General features: G+C 38.4%; 3 protein-coding genes across 30 annotated transcripts; 1 reads left to right on the forward strand and 2 right to left on the reverse strand.

Annotated features, from left to right (window-relative positions):
- Positions 1 to 2607: 2607 nt before the first annotated feature.
- LOC133721350 (probable LRR receptor-like serine/threonine-protein kinase At1g67720) lies at positions 2608 to 9408 on the forward strand. Its single transcript, XM_062147932.1, has 15 exons — positions 2608 to 2970; positions 3317 to 3845; positions 4041 to 4546; positions 4681 to 4813; positions 4950 to 5021; positions 5138 to 5206; positions 5294 to 5365; positions 6047 to 6112; positions 6442 to 6596; positions 6692 to 6933; positions 7473 to 7599; positions 7684 to 7752; positions 7872 to 8058; positions 8451 to 8586; positions 8741 to 9408. The coding sequence occupies exons 1-15, from the start codon at positions 2904 to 2906 to the stop codon at positions 9074 to 9076; spliced, it is 2766 nt and encodes a 921-aa protein (XP_062003916.1). The 5' UTR covers positions 2608 to 2903; the 3' UTR covers positions 9077 to 9408.
- A 2261-nt stretch (positions 9409 to 11669) lies between these two features.
- LOC133720461 (putative disease resistance protein RGA3) lies at positions 11670 to 27319 on the reverse strand. Of its 28 annotated transcripts, none has more exons than XM_062146777.1 (11): positions 27126 to 27319; positions 23766 to 26685; positions 14817 to 17517; positions 14535 to 14616; positions 14166 to 14210; positions 13997 to 14044; positions 13517 to 13913; positions 13279 to 13367; positions 12703 to 12865; positions 12463 to 12622; positions 11674 to 12367 (listed from the first exon to the last, which is right to left on the reverse strand). In XM_062146777.1, the coding sequence occupies exons 2-4, from the start codon at positions 24756 to 24758 to the stop codon at positions 14591 to 14593; spliced, it is 3720 nt and encodes a 1239-aa protein (XP_062002761.1). In that variant the 5' UTR covers positions 24759 to 26685; positions 27126 to 27319; the 3' UTR covers positions 11674 to 12367; positions 12463 to 12622; positions 12703 to 12865; positions 13279 to 13367; positions 13517 to 13913; positions 13997 to 14044; positions 14166 to 14210; positions 14535 to 14590. The 28 variants fall into 28 exon arrangements, with proteins under 28 accessions (XP_062002765.1, XP_062002751.1, XP_062002759.1 ...); XM_062146774.1 differs by having other exon boundaries at positions 13997 to 14099; XM_062146786.1 differs by having other exon boundaries at positions 11675 to 12367; positions 13528 to 13591.
- LOC133722846 (putative disease resistance protein RGA3) lies at positions 25421 to 26681 on the reverse strand. Its single transcript, XM_062149710.1, has 3 exons — positions 25996 to 26681; positions 25552 to 25930; positions 25421 to 25441 (listed from the first exon to the last, which is right to left on the reverse strand). The coding sequence occupies exons 1-3, from the start codon at positions 26679 to 26681 to the stop codon at positions 25421 to 25423; spliced, it is 1086 nt and encodes a 361-aa protein (XP_062005694.1).
- Positions 27320 to 27707: the final 388 nt, after the last annotated feature.

Consider the following 27707-nt stretch of genomic DNA (forward strand, 5'->3'; position numbering starts at 1 on the left):
ATATTAAATGTTTAAAGAACACTCGATCATCTTATTAGTGTGTTAAGTCGTTCACCTGTTAATATTTTAAAAACACATTTATCCAAAAACAAAGGTCATCAACAAGCTATTGGTTTGTCATAAAAAAAAAAAAAAAAAAAAAGGCTATTGGTTGATAGTAGTTTTCGTATCCTGTTGAATAGAAATTTCAAATTCAGACCACTTAAGGAAAAAGAAAGACATGCAAATGTCTAATAGTGTAATGCATAACATGTGTATTAGGTGGAGCAAAAACCTTCTTTAATCTGTTCTCAATTATGTGAATATGTTATATACTTAATTATAGAGGGGACTAGCTCAAGTGGGTTGTATTGTATGGTGTTATACCTTTTTGTTCTTGTTGTGCAAGAGTATCCTATACTTCGATATTAAGAAATGTCTGATTATTTATACTATATCTTAACCAACTCCATGCATGAGTGTTTGGAGAGTTTGATTCCACTCCAAAGTCCAAGAAGTAAAGGCAAGCATGGAGGCATTAAAAACAACTATCTTTTTGTAAAGTTTGGACAAAGCTCCACTTATGTACAACTTTGATAAAAGGCAAAAGAAAAAGAAGGAGAATGGAGCATCATTTTAATTTAATCCTTAATTGCTGCTGTTAATGAGATTAATTATAAATAAATATATGGATACAATATTACGTTAATAAGAAATTCTTGCGTAACAATCATAAACAACTAGTCAACAACATTTTCACAAAGAAGTGGGTCCAATGCCATGCGAGTCCGTTGTATTACCATATAAGTCCCAGCCATATTTAATGTTAATTTAATGTTAAACAAGTACGAAAACTAGGTTAGACCTCTGATGATATAGGGTCAGCGATTTAGTCAAGCCGTTGTCCAAGCACAAACCACAAGGAGTTGAACGTTTTACTTGGTACAATCTTGGAACCACTAATAACAAGTGGAAATGTTTTGCGTGAACATTAATTAACACCATCTTTTTTATAGGTTTCAAATTGTTTGGCTCTGTTTGGTTTCATTCATTATGTTTTGTATTCTTGTAGTTTTTTTTTTTTTTGGAATCAATTTGTATTCTTGTAGTTAGGTTCTTGATCAAGCTTACATGGAATGGTAGGTATTATATAGATTATTTATTTTTGATAAGAAGATACAAAAGCCTATAATGTTTGTTTTGGCATCTAGTGACTTCTAAAGTTCCATATCTCGACGAACTTGAACGGAAAATATGTTGAGATCAAGAAGAGAATGGTTGTAATTATCAGATCATCATCGACTGAATTCTAAATTCATAAAGTTGGTTTTTAAATGTTATTTACATCTATAAATACTAATTAATAAGATTTTGAATTGAGTTAGAATTCGACTATATCAGAAGTGTAATTTTCTTCTAATTGTACGATAGATGTAAATCATGTAATGACCAATCTTAATTATGATGCAATGTTCTAATTCTTCTAAATTCTTTCTCTTTTTATATTTTTTTTAACACCGAGTCAAGCTCTTCTCTAGCATGTATTGCATAGAATAAGCCAATTTTTTCTCACATGTAAAACCTACTTTATTTAGATTGGAACAATTGTACAGTTTTCTGAAATCGTGAGCTATGCCTCATGAATTTGGCATAGTAGTCTTCTGCAAATTAAATTAAATATGACTTTCATAGTGGACGTGCAAAGGAGAAAATACTCGTATCCAACTTGATTCAGACATGTTCATTTAAACACCTGCCTATATTTTTCATTACATAATGCAGCGCAATAGTATTACCAGCGAAACCGCTCATGTTAGTATCAGCAATTAAGGATTTCATTAAAAAAAAAAGCGGTCAATATATAAATTGTTTGGTAATCTAAATCAGCCTGTTATGGTGTGTTAAGATTTGTCATGGAAAATGATGCAAAGGGACGATGTGATTACGAGAGTTCTTGAGGGACTAAGGGAGTCGGAGAAGCGGGAGGTGGAGTGGAGAACTCGCGGCGACGGGAGTAGTAGTAGGGTTGTCTGAGACTCTGAGGACGAGGACTCGAGGAGACTACTAAACAAAGACTAGTATCAATTTTGTTTACTTGGTCTGATATACCTATATTTAACAAGTTTCTGGCCAAATTTCCCTTGAGCTATAGTTCAAGCAACCATTCAAGTGGTTACGTCTCTACATCTAATTGCATGAAATCAAACAGTTCATCATAAAAATTTTATATTTGAATGAGTAAATCATTCTAAAATCTTCACAATAAATCTATATGACACATAACATGACGTTTATGTTCTCCAGAGATCTCACGTCACATTGTTTGAAATGAAAGCTAAGAAAACCAAACCCCCTTGATGAGCCGAGAGTTCTTCCTAACGCAAAAAAAACTAAAATAATATCCCTCAAAACGAAAAAGAAAAGCAAAAAGGATGCGATGTGAACTTGACAGCGGGCGCAAAAACAAATGGCGGGACCCGCAGCTCGACGACTCCTTCTTCTCTGATGTCGGAATCTCAAATGGCTTCATCCCTCACGTTGAACTCTGACGACGCTTCTCTTTTTCTCCTCTCGTGGGTCCCACGTGCACCACCACTCGCTCTTCCCCAGTTGCAGAAATACGTTGGACTTCTGTTCTTCTCTACTCCATAGACTCCTTCTCCCTCCAAATCACTCACTCATTCACTCTCTCTCTCTCTCCTCTGTTTTTTTTTTTTTTTTTTTTAATTTTCTTTTGGGGTTTGTTTGTTGGTTTCGCTTTGGATTTTGTATTTACTTTTCCTCTCAGTGCCTTTTGTGACTTTATCTCCCTGCACCTCTCACACACACACTCATTCATATATACACCCTGCTTCCTTTTTCACAGAGCCATTTTTATATGGTCTCAGTATCTCTCCCTCACTCTTTTCAGTTTTCACACCACCATGGAGAACACCCTTCTCCTTCTCTCTCTCCTCCTCCTCCTAGTTCCTTCCTCTGCTCAAATGCCAGGTACCCTTCTTTCTCTTTCTCCTTTGTTTCTTTATATATCTATGCATAATCTTTGTTTTACAAGTCCTTTTCATCTTGAATTCAATCCAAAGCCTTCACCTTTCAAATCTTTTTTTTTTTTCATTTGCTTTGGTAAAGCTTGCATCTTTATCTGTCATAAAAAAAAAAAATTCTAATCAGATACATGTATTTTTTTGGGGAGATTTTTGTTCTTGTATATCTTTATGAAGTATAAATCAGTTCAAGCTTTAATGAATTTAGCATCTTTGCGCTTAGTTTCGTAATTAAAGTTTACTTTGCATGCAAGAGTAGTCTGATTAGATAGGTGTGAATTTTGGTGAAACAGGGTTTGTTAGTTTGGATTGTGGAGGTGAAGAGTTTTTTACTGATGATCTTGGTCTGAATTGGAGTCCTGATGAACTTCGTTACGGTGAAACGAGTTCTATAGAGGTTTTGAATGAGACCAGGAAGCAGTACACTTCGCTGAGGCACTTTCCTGCTGATTCGAGAAAATACTGTTACACAATGAATGTCACAAGTAGGACTAGGTACCTGTTGAGAGCGACGTTCTTGTATGGTAACTTTGACAGCAACAATGTTTATCCTAAATTTGATATTTCTGTTGGGGCAACTCATTGGTCTACTATTGTGATTTCGGATGCGAATACTATAGAGATGATAGAGCTGATATTTCTGGCTACTAGTCCTACTGTCAGTGTGTGTTTGTCCAATGCTACAACTGGGCAGCCTTTTATATCGACCTTGGAGCTTCGACAGTTCAATGGTTCGGTTTACTTTACTGATTTTGAACAACAGTTTTACCTCAGTGTCTCAGCTAGGATTAATTTTGGTGCAGATAGTGAAGATCCAGTCAGGTATGCTCTAAATATATTTGCTTCTCTTCAATGTTTTAAACTGATGCAAATCAAACTGGACAATATGCCTTGAATTAGATAATTTGAAATTGGAAAACTATTTTGTTCTAGAAGATGCATATTTGTAATTTAAACCCTCTTTGTCTTTGGCAAGGATGTGTAATTTTGAAGGATATGCATCTCTCTTATATTCAGGTACCCTGATGACCCTTTTGATAGAATTTGGTTATCAGACTCTATCAAGAAAGCAAATTACCTTGTTGACATTGCTGCTGGAACCAAGAAAGTCGCAACCAAATTGCCAATTGATGTTAATGGGGATGACCTGCCGCCTCAGAAAGTTTTGCAGACGGCTGTAGTTGGTACAAATGGATCATTGACTTACCGGCTGAACCTGGATGGTTTTCCTGGTACTGGCTGGGCAGTCACCTACTTTGCAGAAATTGAAGATTTGGCTCCAGATGAGTCCAGAAAGTTTAGGCTAGTACTTCCAGGAAATCCTGAACTCAGCAAAGCTATTGTTAATATTGAGGAAAATGCCCATGGAAAATATCGTCTCTATGAACCAGGATTTACAAACTTATCGCTTCCATTTGTATTATCTTTTAGATTTGGGAAAACATCTGATTCTACCAGGGGCCCTCTCTTGAATGCAATGGAGATAAATAAATATCTGGAAAAAACTGATGGGTCTCAAGATGGTACGTTTATTTTTGGTATCTAAAGTTATTTGATTCTAAATTGCACATTGTATGCTTTTGGTCATCATTTTGTCAGATGAATCATCTGAAGCTGTAAAGTAATATTTGAGATACTGGGTTTGAATGGCTTGCAGGAGCTGCTATTGCTAGTTTCATTTCACAATACTCATCTGCAGACTGGGCACAAGAAGGTGGTGATCCATGCCTTCCAGTTCCATGGTCTTGGGTTGAGTGTAATTCTGATGCACAACCAAGAATCGTTAAAATGTAAAGATTAATTTTTTCCGTGTCTTAAGGTTTTTTGTATATTGCTACTGCTTCTGCTTGGTTATAGTCCACTGCATATTTTAGTAGAAGTTTCACTTATCTACTGACAACTGCTTTTGTTTACCTTGCCTTGCAGTAAATTATCCAGTATGAATTTAACAGGGAATATCCCTTCAGACTTGACAAAGCTGAGCGGTTTAGTTGAGTTGTAAGTTTCATATTGTATTCATGTTTTTTTTTTTTGGTTTTTTTTTTGTCAACTGTTTGCAAGTATAGGACTATAAAACTTGATGTTCCTGGTATGTTTTTGTCTTCTAATGACAGATGGCTTGATGGGAACTCACTGACTGGTCAAATACCCGATTTCACTGGATGTGTGGACTTGAAGATCATGTAAGTAAAATGACTTCTTCTTTTTTTATGCTGTTTTTTTCTTTTGTACAGGAGTTAACACTAATAAAAGAGCTTTTCACTATATAGTCACCTGGAGAATAACCAGTTGTCGGGTGGAATGCCATCCTCTTTGATGGACCTACCAAGTTTGAAGGAACTGTAAGTTTTCTGGAACTTGTATATCATTTCCTTATTTTGTAGAGATAACAGGTGTGCATTTTGAAAGTCACATGGTCCGCCTTTTGTAAACTAAGTGGGTAGCATATAGCCCCTGACTTCCAGATACTTATTTTCACAAATCAACATTATATGGTATGAAGGCCTTCCATATTTCAGTGTGATGTAACCGTATCTGGATATATGGTGCCGGTCCATTCACTAACAACTTAATTTTTTGGGCTCTACCGGTTGTCTAACATGGTATTAGTAGTCGCAACTCGCAACCTCAAATCCGCAGTCTTGATTTGCAAGTTGCAAGGTAGAGCTGCATATATGAGTTTCTCTTTCGTCTGCATCTCCACGTATAGGATGGCTTGTGAAAGTTTGATAGCTTGATATATGTTGTCAGCCCTTCTCTAATAGCTTAAAATGAAGAGCACGCTACTAAGATATATCTTTTACCCGTTCTTTTTTTTTTTTTTTTTTTTTTTTTTTTTTTTTTTGAGGGAAGATTTATCGTACCTTAAGTGCATGTCTATTTGAGAAAAAAAAAAAACACAGATGACTATTACAATTTGGAGTTGGAAAACAAGGATCCCCGTGAAATTTTTTTATGCTGCTCTTTTCTCTTAGTTTTGGTTTTCTGATGGATGAATCACACAATGAATCTGTTGCTTGCAGGTATGTGCAAAATAACTTGTTATCTGGAACTATACCATCGGGACTTGACGACAAAGTGGTTATGAAGTGAGTAGTGCATTTTAGTTTTTACAGATGAAGATGATATACACAAATTAAGAAAAGCCACTATAGTAAACTTGCCTTGTGTATGTTCCCTGCAGTTATAACAAAATTAATAATGGTCAGAGTGTCCTATACTGAGTGCACCTGATATTTTCTTTCTTAAGTTGATATTGCAATGCTGGTTATTCCGTACACATATACATCTACATCGTGGTTCAAAAAAATCTACCTTTCTCTCAAAACTGTCCGATCTCTCTGTAGTCTAGTCATCTGGGCCTTCTCTAGTCCTACTCCAACATATAATCACCAGTTTCTGCTTTGGCTTCTGACAGCTACACTGGAAACATTAATCTTCGAGAAGGGAGGAGAACTGGTAGCCGCAGAAATATTATTATTGGTACAACAGTTGGGGCTGCTGTCTTAATTATAGCCACCATTGCATCTTGCATACTCTTGCGCAAAGGAAAAAAGAAATACCATGATCAAGGTATGAGTTTGAAACAATCTTAAGGATAAAATTGTTCTATTTCTTTTATTTTACAATGTGCATGAACATGATGACATTATCCTAACTTCTTGTAGACAAACTTAGTCACCCCTTACCCGTGCAAAGGCTAGAGTCTAACAAGAATGATGCTCCAACTGAAGCTGCACACTGCTTCACTCACTCTGAAATTGAAGAGGCTACTAGAAAGTTTGAGAAGAAAATAGGTTCTGGAGGTTTTGGAGTTGTTTACTATGGTAAAACAAAAGATGGAAAGGAAATTGCAGTTAAAGTTCTGACCAGCAATTCCTTTCAGGGAAAGCGAGAATTTTCAAATGAGGTCAGTTTTGTATTATTGAACCCCTTACAATTTTGGATCTTGTTATTATCTTCCCCAGCCCTTTCAGGTTGCTTTCCTTCTTTTCTGAAGATGCTTAACCCTGTATTTTTTTTCTAGTACCCCTTTGCATCTTGAACTTTATGAAACTGTTGATGAATCCTCTTTTCATTAAATTTACATATATGTGAATTTGAAAACAAAAATGGTGGTGACTGATTGGAAGCCTCTACTAATTTATTCAAAAACAGAGAAAGAATGTAAATAATCCCAAAGAGCAAGGGTTCTGCACCAAGGTGGACCAAGTGTTTCCACTTAACATTTGTACAATTGTCAATTGTGTGCATGATTTCCTTTGACGTATTTTGTCTAAATAACCAATTTTTTTTTCTTCAATACCTCTTTTAGCGAGTAAATGGCAAAAACAAGGATCTTTTAAATTCCGTTGTTCTAGAGATATCCTATCACTTTGAGCTGACTTATTATTGTTGGACTTCGAAAATAAAATCTTATGGACTGACATGTGCCTCCGTATGATCTAGGTAACTCTTCTTTCAAGGATACACCACAGAAATCTGGTCCAGTTTCTTGGGTACTGCCAAGAAGATGGTAGAAGTATGCTTGTTTATGAGTTCATGCACAATGGAACTCTCAAGGAGCATCTTTATGGTGAGCTACTAAGTTCACATGTATTTAATGGAAATATAAAGTTTATGATGGCCAACCAGTTTTAATTTTTTTAATTGTTTGTAGGCCCATTGACACATGAACAGAGAATCAATTGGATCAAGCGTCTGGAGATTGCTGAAGATGCTGCAAAAGGTCTTACAAGCTGAAGGATTTGAATTTACTATGTATTCTTTTCATTTTCACTGACAGAGAACGGTGTCCCTTAGGATAGAGTATGAACTTGATTCCTGTACTTTCTCATGCTTTTTCAGGGATCGAATACCTTCATACAGGCTGCGTTCCAGCCATTATTCATAGGGATTTGAAAAGCAGCAACATTCTAATTGACAAAAACATGAGGGCAAAGGTTTCAGATTTTGGTCTTTCCAAACTTGCAGTAGACGGAGCATCCCATGTGTCCAGCATAGTTCGGGGCACTGTTGGCTATCTGGATCCTGAGTAAGGCTTTATTTTCTTTCTAGCATTTCTGCTTTTATTTTGTGACTTGAGATCAGTCAAACATCATATTGAAATGAGTTAAATGTGTTATTGCTGCTATGTCATGTGATCATGTAGCATATCCCTTGCTTTGGTTGTTGCTCCTTTTGTTTAGCCATTCGAGCTTAAATGGCTATATTATTCCAAAACCTTCAAGATAAACTCCAGCATAGAACCTGCTTACTATTATTAACATGCAGAGGGTGCCTTAGATTTTTATATTAATGCTTAGCAGTCAGGATCGTATCATGCGACCAGATACAGAAGCTTTAGTTCACATAGGATTTCATTCTTTCACCATCCATATTCGTGAGCATAATAAGTCATTAATTTTCCTCCTCATCGGTGTTCAGGTATTATATCTCCCAGCAGTTGACAGACAAGAGTGATGTTTACAGCTTCGGTGTCATTCTTCTTGAGCTAATATCCGGTCAAGAAGCGATATCTAATGAAAACTTTGGTGTTAATTGCCGAAATATAGTCCAGTGGGTGAGTTTGATTTTCTTTGCCTTGAAAGTTCAGTGCATCTTAAACTTGTGATCAATTACCATTCATTATACATTACCTTCCCTATTCACTTCCACCAAATTGGCTTGCATGAACTTCTTATTAAGCACTATTGTCTGTAATGGTTGTTTCCCAGGCAAAGTTACACATCGAAAGTGGGGACATTCAAGGAATCATTGATCCCTCGCTGCATGATGAATATGACATCCAGTCAATGTGGAAGATAGCGGAGAAAGCTTTGATGTGTGTTCAAGCACATGGATACATGAGGCCATCAATTTCAGAGGTTCTCAAGGAAATCCAAGATGCAATCTTAATGGAAAGGGGTGCTGCAGCAGCAAGAGACGGTAACTCAGATGATACATCGAAGAATTCAATTCATTCTTCGTTAAACTTGGGTTCCTTGGATCTTGGTGGGAATGATAATTACCTATCACTTGATGAGTCTATTGTGAGGCCAACTGCTCGATAGTGATGCATTTTTTCTTCTACCATATTCATTTGTTGTATATTTTCATTACTATGACTGCCCCTACTGGGCACGTAAGAAGGTAAAAGGTTAAATAGCTATGATGTGTTAGGTTGCAAATTTTGATCTTGCAAATTATTGGCATAAATGTGGATATGTAATGTTTTTGTTTTTTTTTTTTTTGGTTTGTAAAGCACTGATGTTCGTAAAGGAACCAGAGGCCTATGTACACCAACACAAATTTAGAAGTTGTAGATGACCGAAGTCCTTTTCTTTTTGTTCTTATCAATGTCTGAAGTCGCTCCTTCTCACTAATAGAAGCTCTCATTGGTTCATATTTCCGTGTCCGAATTTAGTACCAATATACAGCTGAGTATAACAAGTTCATCTTGCTAGAACATACAAATCATAGTATCATACCACATCCGGAGGCAATCTTGGAAACTTGGTCATCTTTTTACTACTTGTACTAATATTATAATTTTGTTGTCGGATTTTCTTTTTTCAAGCATAAAGCTTCTATTCCTTAAGAAAACCAGATTACAACCATGAGAATTTAACGAGTTAGCCTCAATATCTTCCAATATTCTGGAAAACCCAGGTCCACTCACCTCCCTGTATGAATATCAGTAACAAGCATATCACGAGCGATAACAGACATGAGCTAAGGAGCAGCTGACACTAAAAGAAAAGCGCCCATTTTCCCGGTCTACATAATAAGCAATAAAATGAGCAGCTGGCACTAAAAGAAACCAAAATTTGGTAACAAGTATAAATGATTTTCAACCATTTTCTTAGCTATTGCCTCTTAGCGAGGCAAAGATCGTAAACCCAAAATATGAACCAAAGAGGGCAATAATCCTAACCCCTTTGTTACTCAAATGCTTTCGAACAAGCGTTGGAGTTTAATCTCCCGCCAGATAATTACTGAATGACGTCTCCGATTGCCTGCAAAGTACATTAGCAGAGAGGAGGAAGTGTCTTATACGGTAATAAACTTGATCAACTCAAACAGTCGTCAGGCAAATCATCTTTTCGTTTTGGGCTTCTGGCTACTGTGAGTACGGGGGAGTCACCCAATTTCATTTCACCTAAGTTTTCAAAATTAACAAATTTTCAAGTATTTGTAGCAAAATGATCATTATGCCAATGAAGAATCATTATGCTGATGTTAAAGTAACGTTCGCCCCAATAAAAAAAATGCTCATTTACCCAATTTTAGCTTAAAATGTGCCCACTTGCCCGACTAAGAGTTTTTAAACCCCATTTACCCAAAACACTCTAAGGGATTATTTCCCCTTTACCCAATTAATTCTTTTTATTAATTTTTGGGACTTTTTTGCCCTCTCCTTCAATCTCTCTACTCTCAGTTTCTCTCTCTCTCTCTCTCTCTCCCCCTCACCGATTTCTCTCTCTCTCTCTCTCTCTCTCTCTCTCTCTCTCTCTCTCTCTCTCTCCAGAAGACGTCGGATCTCTCTCTCCCTCCCTCCATCCCTCCGGCAGGTCGCCCACGACGCCTGCTCTAGCCATCGTCGCGCCGAAACTCGTCGTCGTGCTCTCCGCTGCCAGGCTCGACGCCAAGCCGACGGTCCTCGTCGCTGAGAAGCTCGGCGAGGCCGGGGTTGACCTTCTGAAGGAATCGACGACGGACTGAAAATGGCTATCTGCTATTGTGCAGTCATAACCATAAAAGTTGTAACATTAGTGCCCCCCAGTAGACTTTGTATTGGGGGCCAATGATGACTGCTTTATTTATTGACGGACTGAAAACTGCTATTCCAAAGTAAATGTAGTGTTAAATTGCAGTAGTTGATAAATGAAAAAAATTGTGTTGTTTGTGTCAGTCTAGTGGGGGGCAGTAGACAGAATATTGACCCTCATAATGTGGATTTTTAGACATTATCTGTTGTTTTGAGTGTGAATAACTTGTATAATCTGCGAAACATAGGAAGCGGTGTAATGTTTGATGGTCTATTGGGGGGCAGTAGACACATTAGTGCCACCCAATAATGTCTTTCTTAGGAGACAGTAATCATCTCTTGTTGATTTGTTTGTGATAAAGTGCAATACACTGTGAATCCTTGAAACTGGTGCAAGTTTTAATGGTTTAGTGGGGGGCAGTAGACACATTACTGCCCCCAAATAATGTCTTCATACGAAGTCAGAACCCTTCACTTAACTGGTGCAAGTTTTAATGGTTTAGTGGGGGGCAGTAGACACATTACTGCCCCCAAATAATGTCTTCATACGAAGTCAGAACCCTTCACAAAACTGGGGCAAGTTTTAATGGTTTAGTGGGGGGCAGTAATAATGGTTTAGTGGGGGGCAGTAGACACATTACTGCCCCCAAATAATGTCTTCGTGTTAAGTTTAGGGTTTAGGGGCAGCGTTAGGGGCAGTAGACACATTGCCGATGAACTGCGACGAGGACGTTGGAGTGGCTGGATCACCGATCAATCGAACGGCGACGAGAACGTTGGATCGCCGACTGGAGCTTCATCGTCGTGTTCAGATTTGGACTGCATCTCCGGCGCGGCGATCAGAGAGAGAGAGACAGACCGGAGGTGGAGATCATGGGGAGGAGAGAGAGAGAGAGAGAGAGAGAGAGAGAGTGGAGGTGGAGATCGGGGGGAGAGAGAGAGAGTTTGGGAAGGAGAGAGAGACTGATAAGAGATGGATGGGTTTTAATTTAATTAACAGGGGCTAAAATGTCAATAGATGTAAGATTGGGTAAATGGGGTTAAAAAACTCTTGGTGGAGTAAGTGGGCATTTTTTGGGCTAAAAATGGGTAACTGGTCACAGCCCCAATGTATACGTAAAAGACAATAACATCTAATAACACAGGAGATTTACGTGTTCACCCAAAACTTGGCTAGAGTTTAGGGCTACGTCATGGTTGTTTGCCAGTGGTTTCACTATAATCAAATAAATATGGTTAATTACACTATATGATGGTTTAGCTATATAATGAATGCAGCTGAATGGAGAGTGATACAACATTTTCCCGTAAGGCATGGAATTGAAGATCCTTAATGTGTGAGTAGCTCTAAGGCATGAGCAGACGTCTCATCATGTGTGAATGTGAGGCTCCTTGATAAGTTTGCCAAGCTGATGTGGAGCATGTTGCCACATGTTCGCTCCTGATCGGTTGTTCTGCTTGGGCAGAAGTATCCACGAGCACAGATGAGCCGGTTTCCAAACTTAGCCAAGTAACTCAAAGAACAATGGCATCCTTACGTACTCCCCACTCTAGTGGTTCTCAGCTTGGCTGGCACCGAAGAGACCAACACCATCTGAGACTAAAATTTGTAAGTTCAATTCAACACAGAAATAATGGAAATTTATTTTTGAAACTGGAAAACCCTGAACACTAGCTTGGACTACATACCTTAAAAGTTCAATTCAACACTGGCTTCATCTTAGATTGTTTCTTTCCAGCCCATATCATGATTATCATCCAAAGATCTCAGATTAGATGGCTAACGTACAGTTGCTTTGTAGAAACCAAATCCCCATTATTGACAATAAAGGGAGCAAATCTTGGCTTGCTGCAAAAGGATAGGAAGAGTTGGTATACACATTCATGGATATATTTCCAAAGAGTGCAACACTAAACAGAGGGTTATACCTGTATTCTGAAAGCCATTAAGAGTTTTCAATTCAGCTCCTTCCAAGCCAGTAATGATTTTAAAAGGGTTTAGGAAAACAGAGTTAGCCCAATAATCATACACCACCACTTTGGAGGACAATTCGGAGGCACAAACTGAAAGCTTTGTTTGCTGACAGGAAACCTGTGGGTGAGCCGGCAAGTCGTTAAGTCATAGATTTTCTCACAGTATATGCTTGCCACTAAATTTTTTGACTCTGCCCTACATAAGGTCTTTAATTTTTCAGAGGAAAAGATCTATAAATGTTTCAAATTTGACAAGAATCTATTGAATGCAATAGAAACTTCACTAAGTTGTATGTATTTTCCTTCAAGCAATTAAACACATGCAGTAAGTGATAAGATCTTAATGTAGGTTTTAATTTTTACTTAGCTTTAAGTATAAACAGAGAGGAATGTATGTTCCTGAACAATTGGACAACAAAGCAATGAGAACCAACAACAATTTATTTTCTTTCACATATGAATAAATCCTATAAAGCTGTTAAAGAGATAGTACAGAATTGAGTCTGTTAACCAATAATTTGAAAAGCTTACCTTGCCTTGGTGCGGAACTTCATGAAGTTAAGGGATTGCTTAGTGCTTATCACGTGATAATAACCCTCCACAGGAACACGCCTCGTTCTCTGTGTGTCAATGAACTAATCAACGCAAGAGAAAGAAGGAGAAAAGAAAACAAACTTTATCTAATTGATGCCTCATATGACAAGTGACAGGGATCTGAAATTGAAGATGGCAGCTTCGTAACTTAAATGTATTAAGATTGAGAAGTAACCTGTAACTTACAGACAGCGTAACAGCTCTTTCGAAATTCATCTCTGATATTTTTTGGCTATGAGAATGCTTTTGCCTGCACCAAATGACTGCGTATGGTTACATGACAGCCATAATCTCAAGTACAACAGAGCATCTTGCAAGGTACAAACCTAAAAGTTCTTAAATCTAGGCACAAACAGAAAAGCAGGATTGCAGAACACCAACTCTTGAAATTCAGAAGACAAAGAAAGCTACCTGCTTCACCAATTATAGCTTGTTTCTATCATCCATCAGACATCACACACTGTTGCTATGCAAATATGTTTGTCTTTATGGCTATAAATTGGTTCATAGAATTGTAGTACAACAGAGCCAAAAATGATGAAAAATTTGTCCCGCAGTTTTGTTGCAAAGGGCTAGGATAAGAAGAATTGGTTTACATATTCAGTTCTATCTGGACAAATAGAGCAACACAAAAGAAGTGTCATAAGAGTCAAACCTGTACGCTGCAATCTGTTAAGAAATTTCCACGGTAACAATGATTTCTCTATGAAAAACAGAGTTGGCCAAATAATGTTACACCACTGATTTGGAGGACAATTCTGAGGAACAAAGTGAAAGGTTATTTTGATGAAAGGGAACATTGGGAGATGGCACGAGAACCCTACCAGTTTAGCTGACTCAACTACTCCTCATCTGGTGTTTCAGAAAGCCTGCAAATCAAACAAGTCCCATTTTGAATGATGCTGTAGTAATATGGAACCCAACCATACTCTATTGCTTTCGAGTAATAATGTCGAATACCAAAGACTTCACCAAGTTGTAGGAAGTGTGTATGTTCTTCCTATAGTCTCAATCACCAAATAACAAAGACCTAAACTACTCTATAACTTCACCGGGTAATAAATTTGTCCAGGGCAACTAAGACATTTGTATGCATGTATTCATATTCTCTGCAACTTCCACCAACCAAGACTCCTCTCATATTAGCAGTAATATCCTTATTTGAAGGGAAGGGAAGGGTTTGAAGAACATACCTTATTTGCCTCGATGTCGGCACTTTAAGGAATTTATTGTACTCAGAGTGCGTTGGTCAATTCACGATTTTTGTATCTCCAACTAATAGAAAAGAAGTTTGGTCAGTGCTAGATTAAAACAAGAAATAGGGATTTTCACAGCAACAATCACACACTCAAAACTTTTCAGTTCAGTTTGCCTTTTCAAACTAATAGACAGATTAACTAAAATCAGAAGAGAAGAGAAGAATCAAATGGCCCAATTTAACAACTAGTTTAGTAATAGATGAAAAAGAGTCTTACTCGTGATGAATGGAAGATGACGAATCTTAGGCCACTCTGGGCCGCTCTCCTCCCTGCATCTTTCTTCTAGAAGGTCACAACCATAGCGGATGTCTATCTCTTTCAATTTGGTGAGGCGTCGCATAGCTTCCACAGAAGGTAGATACATTAGACTCTTGCAGAAATAAATACTCAGGTCCTCAAGAGATGCAAGGTTTCCCAACCATTCTGGAATAGCCTCCACTTCCCAAAACCTCTCTATCGTCAAATGTCTTAAAGAAGGCAAGTGTGGAATTTGTTCAGGGAGAGACTTGAGCTTACGCCACCCACGGATGGTTAATGATTCAAGCTGTGGTATAGCCTGAAAAGCTGGGAATGCATCGAGCTCCACGCAGAAACCACCAAGTGTCAATTTCTTCAAACGGGTGAGGCTGCAGGACTGTGACGATGCTGCTAACCCATCCGGTAGACATGTTAATTTACTACAATGAGAAATCTCCAAGCTGCGGAGGGATGTGAGCTTGTCTGAACTTGGAATAGTCTCTAGAGAATGGCAAGCCCATATCGTCAATTTTTGAAGAGAGACAAGGGTTTGAAGAAAGGCACTAAATCCTGGCCCAAATTGTGCACTTCGGCAGAAACAGATTGTGAATTCACGGAGTGATGTAAAGCCTCCTCGTGAAATTGGAAGAGAGTCCAGATTACTTACACACAACTCTTGGAGGGATGTACTCAGACTTTCGACTGAAATGGATGGTACCTTAGGGCACTCTGTTATTCTCAAACTCCGAATAGAGGTACAGTATTCCAGTCCACCCGGTAGGCTTGATAATTCCCGACACCTGCTTATAGTGAATTCACCAAGAGATGGGAGGCCTTGTGAAAATGGAATGGAAGTTATTTTAGAGCAGTCCATCACAATCAATGTTTCAAGGGAGGTGAGACCACCGTGTGTAGCATCTGGGATGTACTTTAGATCGTAACAATGCGACAACTTCAGCTTTTTAAGAGAAGGTGTGAGTAGCCCATCAGGTAAATATTTCAGATTCGCACAAGTCCATATATCCAAATATGAAAGAGATGCGCAGCAGTACTCAGATCCTTGTGATTGGGGAGAAATACAAATTAACTCCGAACAATGATGTATATCCAAATGTGCAAGGTTCTTGTTGTTTTCCAACATCCCTTCCGGCAGACAAGTCAGTCCCCTCACATCCCTTAAGCTGAGATAAGTGAGAGTGGTGAGTTGATTGCTTAGAATACTTGCTATTGGCGTGCCTCCTGAGCCTTCTATCACCAACTTCTTGAGAGATGGAAAATGACTGGGAGCACTTATCAGTTGTTCACAGTGAATCAAGGTCAGCTCCTCAAGGCAAGGAAACACCACCCTACTTCCTCTCTCTGTTGGCGCTTCCATCCATTCAATCAGGTTCCGTGCCTCCTTAATATGCAGTGTTTTCAAAGCAGGGAACAAAGGCCATGCCTCCCTACTTGATCCATTTCCACAGTTAACATGATTATCACCATAAAACTCGGATCCTATACGAGTTAGCTTCTCCATTCTCTTAATCTTAACACAACTAAGATTGGGTAAATGCCCAAGTACCGGGACTCCTTCACATTTGTTGCAGCCCAATAATTCAATCTCTTTCAAATGGTTGGCTAGCAATAACCATGATGGAAATTTAGTACCCATGAATCCATGAATCTCCAAAAATTCCAAACTAGAATGTGGTCGGAGGCCTTCTAGTACATCGTCATCGTTCTCCACATTGTGGTTTGGCCCACTGAGCTTCCAATCAAGGATTAACTTGCGTATATGTTTCTTCTCTACTAAGTTCGCTTTCTGCGCTTCTTCTCCATCCCCTACATTTTCCAGTCCATAAATAGACAAGGTGTTGTGCAACTGGTTTAAACCACTCAATTCCTCAATTCTCAGACCTGTCTCTTTACTTACCTTGAGAAAAGGTAATGATCGGAGATCAGTGAACCGTCCCAGTATCCCACCTGGAACTTTCATATATCTACCAAAACAAATGTGCCGTAAGTTGGTCAAATTTGCAATTTCCGTTGGAAACTCTTCAAGCTGATTAGGCATTTTTAGTGTCTGCAGATTATAAAGCTTCCCAATAGATTTGGGAAGTGCTTTCATTCTTGTTTTCAATACATTCAAATACCTCAAGTGTTTCAACTTTCCAATAGAATCTGGCAACACCTCCGTATCTGCATTGTATAAGTTTAAGACACGTAAGGATTTCAAGTTAAGTAAGTTGCTCTCAAGGTCTTCTCCATTTGAAAAAAGTGAGCGTAAGTTCCCTGATTTTGATACACGTTCTGCAAAATCATGCACAAGATCGTGCATCTTACATTTGGTAACATTACTCCCATAATCCTTTGTAACGTCTTGGAAAAAAGACTTCGCCAATAGGATTTTAAAATATTCATTACCTCTCTCCTCCATCTCTAGGTTTTTGTCAGAACAGGGGTGAAGCAACCCTTGAGCCATCCAAAGTTGGATCAAGTCATCCTTTTCAATATCAAAATCCTTGAAGAGCATCGAGCAATATGCAAAACATTGTTTCAAGGATGGAGGTTTCAATTCATCAAAACTCAACTTCAAAATTGAAAAAATTCTCTCTCCTACTGGTGAATCCCATACTTTACTGTTTACAATTGATCCCCATTCATCTCTTGTTTTAGAGCGCAGCGTATCTCCCAAAACCTATTGTCAGTGGATTATCTGTTAGATTTATATTAGATCATAATGTTAATACAATACTAGCTACTTAACATACACTGTGCACGTCAATTGACTTTTCTATAATTTAAAAAAAGAAGATTGTGACACTCTATTCTCTTTTACTTGCTCTGATCAAGCAAGATTTTCTACTAGACCACCTTAATCTCTATGGTAGTAATTAAAAAAAAAAAAAAGCAAAATAAAGAAGTTGTTAAAGGAAAAACACATTATGTGCCTTCGTTAAAGTAACTGACGAAGAGGGAATTAAGGAATTAGTGATTACAATTCAATCAGCATTTATCGTCATTATTGTAATTGATATTTCCATTGTAATTTTCTCCCTATATAAAGGGGTTATCAAATGAAATGAGTAGACCAATTCCTATTTACTTTTACACGTTATCAGCACGACGTGGGGGTCGTGGTATGGGTCGTGGAGGCCCTCCCAACGTATGGCGTAGAGATGGTGGTGCTGGCCCTAGTGGTCATGGAAACAAGGTGCAAAAGTCACCTAAGAACCCTTTAGTCAAAAAGGAAAGAGTTGGCAATGAACCATGCTATAGGTGTAGAGTTATTGGGCATTGATACAAGAACTGCGAAGCAAGCAATAGAGTAGCAACCACTTACAAAAGGTATAGGGAGTCTAAAGAACAAGATGCTCACTATATGGAAGAAGGAGGCCATGACCCAGACGTCAACCTCACAATTGCAGACTTCAATTGCAACGAGGAACTTGCTCAGTCAATGGATGCTCTAGATTTTCACTGATCTGCTTTATTTATTTATTTTTCAAAGACAGTTGTGAAGACATAATGCCTCATTTTTTTTAATTAGACTATTGCTTCGTCTTAAAGTTTATTTAAATAATGGTTTGATGAATTAGATTTCTGAACAAGACCTTGAATTGATTATCGTTGGCTTATTAATAAATTTCGGATTTTATTATGAAGCATTGAATTTATTCGATTTTATTTACTACACATATTTACTTGGTTCGAAATAGCACTATAAAGATGTAAAGCAATACATCTAGAAAAATTAAGAAAAAATTATTAGAATGAAAAGATTATCATTCTACCTAAATCGAAATACTCTAAAGAATATGAGATATATTTTTCGAATTATTTAATAATACCTCCCATTTACTTGTAGGAATGAATCGAGGAGAACTTGAGTGCTTAGTTGATAGTGGGACTACCCACACCATGTTAAGGAATATGCAATTATTCATTGAATTAATAGCCTATAATTCCTCTGTGACTACGATGATTGGATCATCACAAGTAATAAAAGGGCGAGGAATTGCCAAATTCTTGCTGCCTAACAGCACAATGTTTAAAGTCACAGACGCTCTGTATGCACCAAGAGCTAATCGAACCTTGTTAAGTTTCAAAGATATTCGTGCCAACGGTTATCATGTAGAAACCCACTGTGAGAATGGAACTGAATACATTTATATTACCTCTAATGAATGTGGAAGGAAATGCATTCTCGAGAAACTATCTAGTGGATTGTACCTCACTACTATTCGGATCATTGAATCCTATGCTGTCACCAACAATGAAATGTGGGACACTGACTCATACAGGCTTTGGCATGACCGCCTAGGGCACCCTGGTCGTGACATGGTGATCCGTATTTTAAAGAACTCACACGGACATCCCTTCTTTCGAGTGAAAAATAAAATGGGACAAAAATCCCCCACACTGCAAGGTGTCGGTCCTAGTACTGCTCAAATGCAGCCATTGTCTTCTGAAGTACCAGAAGCACTACCTCCCTCCCATTATGCCTCATTAACTATTTCAAAGGCACATAACTCGTTTTGCAAAGCCTGCTCTTTAGCAAAAACAGGATCGAAACCTTCCTATGCTAAAAATACAAAACAAAACATTCCATTCTTACAAAGGATACAAGGAGATATCTGTGGACCTATCCATCCAGAATGCGGACCATTTAAGTACTTTATGGTTTTGGTGGACGCTTCGACACGCTGGTCACATGTCGCTTTATTGTCCACAAGAAATCCTGCATTTGCAAAACTCCTAGCACATATTATACATTTAAGGGCTCACCACCCTGATCACCCTATCAAGTCTATAAGGCTTGATAACGCTGGAGAGTTTACATCAAAAACATTTGATGATTATTGCATGTCTATTGGGATCGATGTAGAGAATCCTGTACCCCATGTGCATACACAAAATGGTCTCGCAGAAGCCGCCATCAAAAGGCTACAGATGGTGGCTAGGGCACTGGTTATGCGAACCAACCTGCCTATATTTGCCTGGGGTTATGCAATATTGCACGCAGCTTTACTTATTCGTTTCATACCCACTGCTAGCCAACCATTTTCTGCGTACCAGTTGGTAACTGGATATGAGGCTGACATTTCACACTTACGCATATTTGGTTGCGCAGTATATGTGCCTATTGCGCCTCCACAGCTCACCAAAATGGGTCGTCAGAGACGATTAGGTATTTATGTTGGATACGAATCTCCAACAATTATCCGCTATTTGGAACCCTTGACAGGCGATCTCTTTACCGCTAGATTTGCGGATTGTCACCTTGATGAGACAGTCTTCCCGTCGTTAGGGGGAGATAGGAAAAATGATTTTTCAAGGGAACGACAGGAATTGTCGTGGTTTGTTCCCACTCTGTCTCATTTTGATCCCCGCACTTCACAATGTGAAAGTGAAGTGAAAAGAATAATCGATCTTCAGAACGTAACAGATTCGATGCCTAATGCGTTTACTGATATCGCAAAAGTGACGAGATCACATATACCAGCTGCAAATGTGCCCGCAAGGTTAGAAGTCCCCAACAAGGGGCACATCGCCGCAGATAGAGGCGCTGCTACCACACTTAGTGGAGGTGTGGTTGAGGCCGTGGCTTCCCAAAGGAAGAGGGGGGAGGCCACTTGGTTCAACTGATACTCACCCAAGGAAGAAGAGGGCGAGTAAGGCACAAACCGATCCATTAATCATCAATGTAGAGAACCCCTCTCATGAGATTGTCTCTGATTATAGTTATGTCCATGCATCAATACTGGAGGACGCTCTGATGTTTGAAATGATTCCAGAGAACAAAGAAATCTCAATGGATTATGAGAGTGCGTATGAGTTGATGGAAAGAACTTCCATACACATTGATGATGTATTTGCATACATTGTTGCTCAAGAAATCATAGAGCACGATGATATCGAACCACGCTCTGTTGCAAAATGTCAACAAAGAGCAGATTTGCCTAAATGGAAAGAAGCAATCTTGGCAGAACTAGATTCTCTGGCAAAGAGACAGGTATTTGGTCCGGTAGTGCTAACCCCACCAAGTGTAAAGCCTGTAGGACATAAATGGGTCTTTGTCAGAAAGCGTAATGAGAAGAATGAAGTCCTGAGGTACAAGGCTCGCCTTGTGGCGCAAGGTTTCTCACAACGCCCTGGAATTGACTACGAGGAGACATACTCTCCTGTAATGGACGTTATAACGTTTTGCTACTTAGTTAGCTTGGTAGTTTTCTATGGGGATCTTGATTCAGAGATATATCTCTATGGGTGTGGTTACTGCATATCTCTATGGGGATCTTGATTCAGAGATATATATGAAAGTGTCTGATGTGGTTGAAACACGGAGTGCGTTTGCAATTAGGTTGAAACGCTCACTTTACGGATTGAAACAATCCGGGCGGATGTGGTATACCCGTCTAAGTGACTACTTGATTGGGAATGGATATAAAAACGATGAATTATGCCCCTGCGTATTCATAAAGAAAACAAGTTCCAGATTTGCAATTATAGCTGTATATGTCGATGATATGAACATAATAGGTACTATTGATGAAATAAGAGAAACCGCGAGCTACCTGAAATCCGAATTTGAGATGAAGGATCTTGGGAAAACTCGATTCTGTCTAGGCCTTGAACTAGAACACCGAGTTTGTGGAATACTAATCCACCAGTCTGCGTATGTCCAAAAGATGCTCAGGCGATTTGACATGGACAAAGCGCATCCTGCTAGCACTCCCATGATCGATCGAAGTTTGGATGCAAAGAAAGATCCATTTCGTCCAAAGGAAGATGATGAAGAGGTGTTGGGAGCTGAAACTCCCTATCTAAGTGTAATAGGCGCATTATTGTACTTAGCCCAATGCACTCGACCAGACATTGCATTCTCAGTGAACTTGTTAGCTAGATTTAGTTCAGCGCCAACGCAGTGTCACTGGAATGGTATCAAGAACATTTTCCGATACCTAAAAGGAACCATTGATTTGGGATTGTTCTTTCTCTACAGAGAAACTGCAGATCAAACTGCAATCCCTAAAGGAAATGTTGATGGCGAAAGTGCCACTCACTACACTGAAACCCCAAATAACGTTTTGGTTGGTTTTGCTGATGTTGGGTACCTCTCTGACCCACATAAAGGTCGTTCCCAAACTGGTTATGTATTTACCATTGGGAACACGACGATGTCTTGGAGATCAACCAAGCAAACCCTTGTGGCTACCTCCTCGAACCACTCAGAGATCATTGCTCTACATGAGGCGGTTTGTGAATGTATATGGTTAAGAGCTATCATTACACATATTCTAGAGACTAGTGGTTTGAGTTCTACCACTGAAGAGCCTACTTGCATTTATGAAGATAATGCAGCTTGCATTGAACAGATGAAGCTAGGTTATATCCAGGGTGATAATACAAAACACATATCGCCAAAGTTTTTCTACAATCAGCAACAACAGGCTCTCCTCATGATTCAAGTGAATCAAGTAAGGTCTGAGGAGAATGTGGCAGATTTGTTCACCAAATCATTGCCTAAGGCCATATTTGAGAAACATGTGAAAAACATAGGAATGCGAAGACTTTCCAAGCTCCTTTGACTAATGTAAGGATCAGGGGGAGTCTAACACACACATGTCATCATCAAATGTAATAGGTGCGTTGTGCTCTTTTCCTTCGACCAAGGTGTATTTTTTTGTCTCACAGAGTTTTTATTGTTACTTGGTAAGGTTTTTAGTGAGGCAACAATTCATGCACCATTTCGTCTTTGACTTGGCACAAGGGGGAGTGTTAAAGGAAAAACACATTATGTGTCTTCGTCAAAGTAACTGACGAAGAGGGAATTAAGGAATTAGTGATTATAATTCAATCAGCATTTATCGTCATTATTGTAATTGATATTTCAATTGTAATTCTCTCCCTATATAAAGGGGTTATCAAATGAAATGAGTAGATCAATTCCCATTTACTTTTACAGAAGTGTTACTGTATAAAATAAATAGAAAAGAGGTGGATGGTCTGTGGTTTAAATGACCCCTAATATATTAAAGCTTATATTTTGGTCATTTTAGTTTGACTTTTTTTTTTTACTAAATATTATAATTAAGTTTACATCAGTGATGATTGGCTTCTGATGTTGCAAAATCAATAACTATCGGTTCGTTTTTGAGGAACTATGAAGAACAAGTGAATCTCAACCATAAGTATTAAATTCAAATGTTGAAATTAAAACAACTTAAAACTCTACATTTATTCTCGACTGGGAGATTCATTTGTCAATTACAATTTCTAAAAATTGTTCTTTTGGAGATTCATTTGAAAGCGTTTCATTTTTAGGTTTTTGGTAAGTCTAATCTCTTGAGCTACAATTTTGTTTTTTTGTTTTTTGTTTTTTTTTTTGGCAAAGTCTTGAACTAGGCTTTAGAGTCTTGATGTTGTGCCATTGTTATGTCGTATCAATAAAGGTTATTACCATATGTTGTATTCTAGGTGTTTTCTTGTCTTTAGTGTGTTGGTGAGCTGCTCTTACACGTGGTTTGACTGTTTTGGGACACTGTGAGGAACATAATAATGTTTTTCTTGATTTTGACTACAATGACATATCATGGCTCTCGAGATTAGTGGTTTTTTAGTACTGCCTAAGAAATGTCAGTTATTATGGTTAGAGTTTGTGCGTTATTGGTTAATGATGATTGTAGCCATTGGTTTCACAGGGATATATGCAGTCCCTCTCTTCCGTTTGATGTTAATGAGAATATACCTAATTATTTTTAGTGAAAAAGAGTGCTACCATATTACGCAACTTATACCCACTAAGTGTTGGATGTTATGATCCTTTAAAATCTCTTTTCTAACAACAAAACAGACATTGGATAACTTATGATTATTATCTATGAAAATTGGAGTACGGTGAGTACCAATTAAGAATAACAATGAATGATATAAATAACATACCTTTGCCATTAATGGTACACCTCCGCACTTTTTAGCAATCTCTTTACCCGTTGTCTCCTGCTCTTTGGACATAGGAGCACTCCCAACTGAAACTGCTTTATCCTTCATTATAAGCCAAGATTCATCATCTGATAGTCTTCTCAAATCACACCTAAAGGTCTCCATGACTTTTGCAACTTTGTCACTACGGGTAGTGACAATGATGCTGCTTCCTTGAGTATAATTAACCGTTAACAAACAACTCCTCAACTGTTTCCATTTCTCAGGATCTTCGCTCCAAACATCATCAAGCACTAGAAGGTATCTTTTCTTTTCCAGCTTTTCTCGAATGAATTTACAAATCACTTCCTTTCTTTGTGCTGCTGCGGCTTTCTCTGGTTCAAAATATTCCAAAATTCCACTTAAGATCTTCTTGACTTCGAAAGGGGTGGATACACACACCCATATTTTTTCATCGAAGTGACTATCAATCTCAGATTCATGATAGATTGATTTAGCCAAAGTTGTCTTACCTAGACCTGGCATTCCCACAATAGCCAGAACCGGAAGATAATTTTCTTCATTATAGTTTGACTTGATCGAGGTTTTGACTATATCTGACACGACCTCCTCCCTTCCAATGATGAACTTCTCATCGATATCAATAAAGTCGGAGACGGTTTCCCTGTCAAGCACTGCAACATCTTGAGAGGTTGCGTTAGCTAATGTCCTAGCAACCAACCCAATACGGCCAGCTGCCTCATTGTTCAAATTCACCAAAGATTTGTTGATCTTTTTAATTTTATGTGCCATTTTAAAGCGAAATGCAATGGGATTGTTGTGTGAGAAGAAAATTTTCACCTTTTTCTTCATCTCGTTACGGAGTTCTACTTTGCGTCGGAGAACTTCATACCCAATTTCATCCAAGACATCATCAGCTTCTTGAGCTATGTCTTCAAGATCCTTCACCCACAATTCCACAGCCTCCCCCCCGAACTTGTGAATGGTCGACATCTCTTAGCATAGCTTGTATCTTGAGGAACGAGTCACGCAGCTGTGCTAGATCTCCTTTAAAACCCAATACGAGAGTGAATTCTTGAGCAGCAAGCGAAGTCACCTTGGTCAGTATTCCCTCGGCAGCAAAAGTGAGCAGAAGTTCTGCCATAGCTTTCAGAACTCACGGCAAATTAAGCAAAGAAAGGTTTAGGTAGTTGAGAAAACCAGAGGTTGATCACTTGATTGAAGATGCAGTGTCAAACTGTACACATCATTCTGAACCCAATTCCTTATCTTGAATATGGATGTGAATTTCGCCACATGTCATACAATAATTGGCATAATATGCTATCTAAATTATGAATTTGATTTCTGTCGGCCAAGTGCCCATGACTTTTCTTCTTTGTCAAAAACGGTGGCCATGACTTTACCATTACCATGGCCTACACTACTGGTCTACTGTCATAACAGCTAGCATTTAATTTGGCACCCCCCTCCAATCATGGTTAGAGAGCCCAATTACGCATTGGAGTCAAATAGTGGAATGGACCAAACAAACCTCGAAATTATTGTATGAAAAAGCCTAACTAGATTGTGCGTTGTTAAAGTCAGTTATGTTAAGCTAGTGGAAGCCTTATGTATTTGGCCACTGAATTTACTTATAATGACGTGACAACTTCCTATGCAAAGCTTAGCAGATTCTAGTATTCAAAATAACAAAAAGATGCATGTCAAGAAAGGATTCAAAAATTATAGCATATGATCTATTTCCAGTTAGAAAACTTTAGATTGATAATTATATGCAACATACCTTTGCCACTAATGGCACACCTCCACACTTATTTGCAATCGCCTTTCCAATTCTCTCTTCATCTTGTGGCAGAGTACTTCTAGTCGAAACTGCTTTATTCTTTAGAAGGAGCCAACAGTCATCATCTGAGAGTTTTGTTAAATCGTACCTAGGAAGTGTCTCCATGATTTTTGCAACTTTGACTTTTCGGGTAGTGACAATGATACTGCTTCCTTCTGTACCTCTAATACTTAACAAACTGGTCCTCAAATCATCCCATTTTTGAAGATCTTCGTTCCAAACATCATCCAATACGAGAAGATATCTTTTCCCTTCCAGAGTTCCAGATTTTTTTGGAGGCCAGTGAGTATTGCAGCCTTGCCTTTCAACACGGATTTTCCTGCATCAAGATATTCCAAGATCTGGCTTAAAATATGCTCGACTTCAAAAGTGGTAGATATACACATCCATATTTTTTGTTGGAAGTATCTACCAATTTCGGAGTCATTATATACTGATTTGGCAACAGTCGTCTTCCCAAGACCTGCCATTCCCACAATAGCCAAAACAGTAAGAAGATTTTCTTGAGTAGTGTTGGAGTTGATCAAAGTTGTTACCATATCTGACACAACCTCACCCCTTCCAATGATATTCTTTTCATCTTCATCACAGCAGAAGGCGGTTTGCCTATCAACTTCTGGATCATCACAGGTTGCATTCCCAGCAATTACCAACTGAAAACTGGCTGCCTGATTCTCTAGATTCACAAGAGATTCATTGATGTTCTTAAATCTACGTCCCATTTTATGACGAAATACAATGGGAACGAAGATTGACAACACCTTGTTCTTCATTTGGTCTTGAAGTTCTACTTTGCACCAAAGAACTTCATATCCAAAGTCATCCAGCAGATCATCCACATCACCAGCTATCTCTTCAATTTTCTTCACCCAGATTTTCACGTCATCCCGCTGATCTTGTGTCAGATGCTCGGCAGCTTGTAACATAGCTTGAAGCTTGACTAATGTAGTGTGCATCATTGCTAGTTCGTTCTTGAATCTGCACACAAGACTGAACTCTTCATCGGCAAGTAAAGCCACCACCTTCTTCAAAAGTTCCCGGGCAGCAAAACTGACGAGAGATTCTGTCATTGTACTAATAATGTAACACACTCGAGAGATTCAGAAGTGTAGCTAATATGCATTACATAAACTAATAGGTAATGATCGGAAGGAAACTTCCATTAGATTTGAGAATTAAGCTTAAATTATAAAAGTCAAATGGCTCACAGCAACATTTAAGGTAGAGGGTGAATAATGTATTACGTATTATATACATACAAGAGTTTACTATTTTTTTTTCCTTTCAAATTGCAGAAGGCACGTCCCTGAATCGTAAACGTGTCTGGCAAATATGATTGTCAACTTCCATTTATTCTCATTCTGGAATCAAATTGCTGGCGGGCAATTGTTTGTATATATTCTTTTTCAAAGCCCATCAAACCCTTGTTCAATTAATCATACTAACAATATATGAAATTGCAAAATTTTTGAATCAAAATGGAATCGGAATGGTATAAAAATTTTGAAATTTACCTTCAATGTAGCCGTGGATTTGGTCTGATCTTGTCCCCTGATCTGGGTGCTGGTTGTGTCAACATTATCATCACCGTCGACTCCTTATCAGAGATCGGGTTCATAATGAATTGATTTAGGGATTTCTTGATTCAAATTGTGGTGAACAGCTCCCTCTCTGGTCAATTTGGACATTTGGGCATTTGGTTATGAGAAGCAAGCAAGTATTTGGTTAATCTTGACCTCGAGTCTCTAATCTTAGATCAAAGTTGAAAATGAGGTAAGTAATGACTGAGTTGACGGTTAGTTGCACTCGAAATTAATATACCAAGATCAAAAGGCTAGTTCGAATGACAATGCAAAATGAGAACATTGTTGCATCCAAGATCGAACGTTCTCTTTTACGCCATCTCCTCCAAAAAGTAGAAGTTAATAATTCCCACAAACAGAGGAGAGCGTCGAAAACAACATCCTACTCTAAATAGGAAAAGCCAAAGGAATCAACAAACAGTCTAGAATAAAAGAGAATCAACAATAGTCTCAGGAAGCCCGACAAAATCAAAACTTTCAAGGCATTTTGACCCTGACGATAGAAAATGTAGC

Source organism: Rosa rugosa, chromosome 7, assembly GCF_958449725.1.
Source record: "Rosa rugosa chromosome 7, drRosRugo1.1, whole genome shotgun sequence".
NCBI lineage: Eukaryota > Viridiplantae > Streptophyta > Magnoliopsida > Rosales > Rosaceae > Rosa > Rosa rugosa.

What these genes read in the sequence shown, in the direction of transcription:
- LOC133721350 (XM_062147932.1), top strand. Translation starts at nt 2,904, where the DNA reads ATGGAGAACACCCTTCTCCTTCTCTCTCTCCTCCTCCTCCTAGTTCCT. An exon ending in AACTGATGGGTCTCAAGATG is followed by an intron (nt 4,547 to 4,680) that starts GTACGTTTATTT and finishes AATGGCTTGCAG; the next exon opens with GAGCTGCTATTGCTAGTTTC. An exon ending in AGCGAGAATTTTCAAATGAG is followed by an intron (nt 6,934 to 7,472) that starts GTCAGTTTTGTA and finishes CGTATGATCTAG; the next exon opens with GTAACTCTTCTTTCAAGGAT.
- LOC133720461 (XM_062146781.1), bottom strand. Translation starts at nt 24,758, where the DNA reads ATGTCGACCATTCACAAGTTCGGGGGGGAGGCTGTGGAATTGTGGGTG. An exon ending in GTGTACCATTAATGGCAAAG is followed by an intron (nt 17,518 to 23,765) that starts GTATGTTATTTA and finishes CACTGACAATAG; the next exon opens with GTTTTGGGAGATACGCTGCG. An exon ending in TCATCTTCCATTCATCACGA is followed by an intron (nt 14,617 to 14,816) that starts GTAAGACTCTTT and finishes CTTTTCTATTAG; the next exon opens with TTGGAGATACAAAAATCGTG.
- LOC133722846 (XM_062149710.1), bottom strand. Translation starts at nt 26,681, where the DNA reads ATGACAGAATCTCTCGTCAGTTTTGCTGCCCGGGAACTTTTGAAGAAG. An exon ending in TTCCAACAAAAAATATGGAT is followed by an intron (nt 25,931 to 25,995) that starts GTGTATATCTAC and finishes ATCTTGATGCAG; the next exon opens with GAAAATCCGTGTTGAAAGGC. An exon ending in GTGTGCCATTAGTGGCAAAG is followed by an intron (nt 25,442 to 25,551) that starts GTATGTTGCATA and finishes TTTGAATACTAG; the next exon opens with AATCTGCTAAGCTTTGCATA.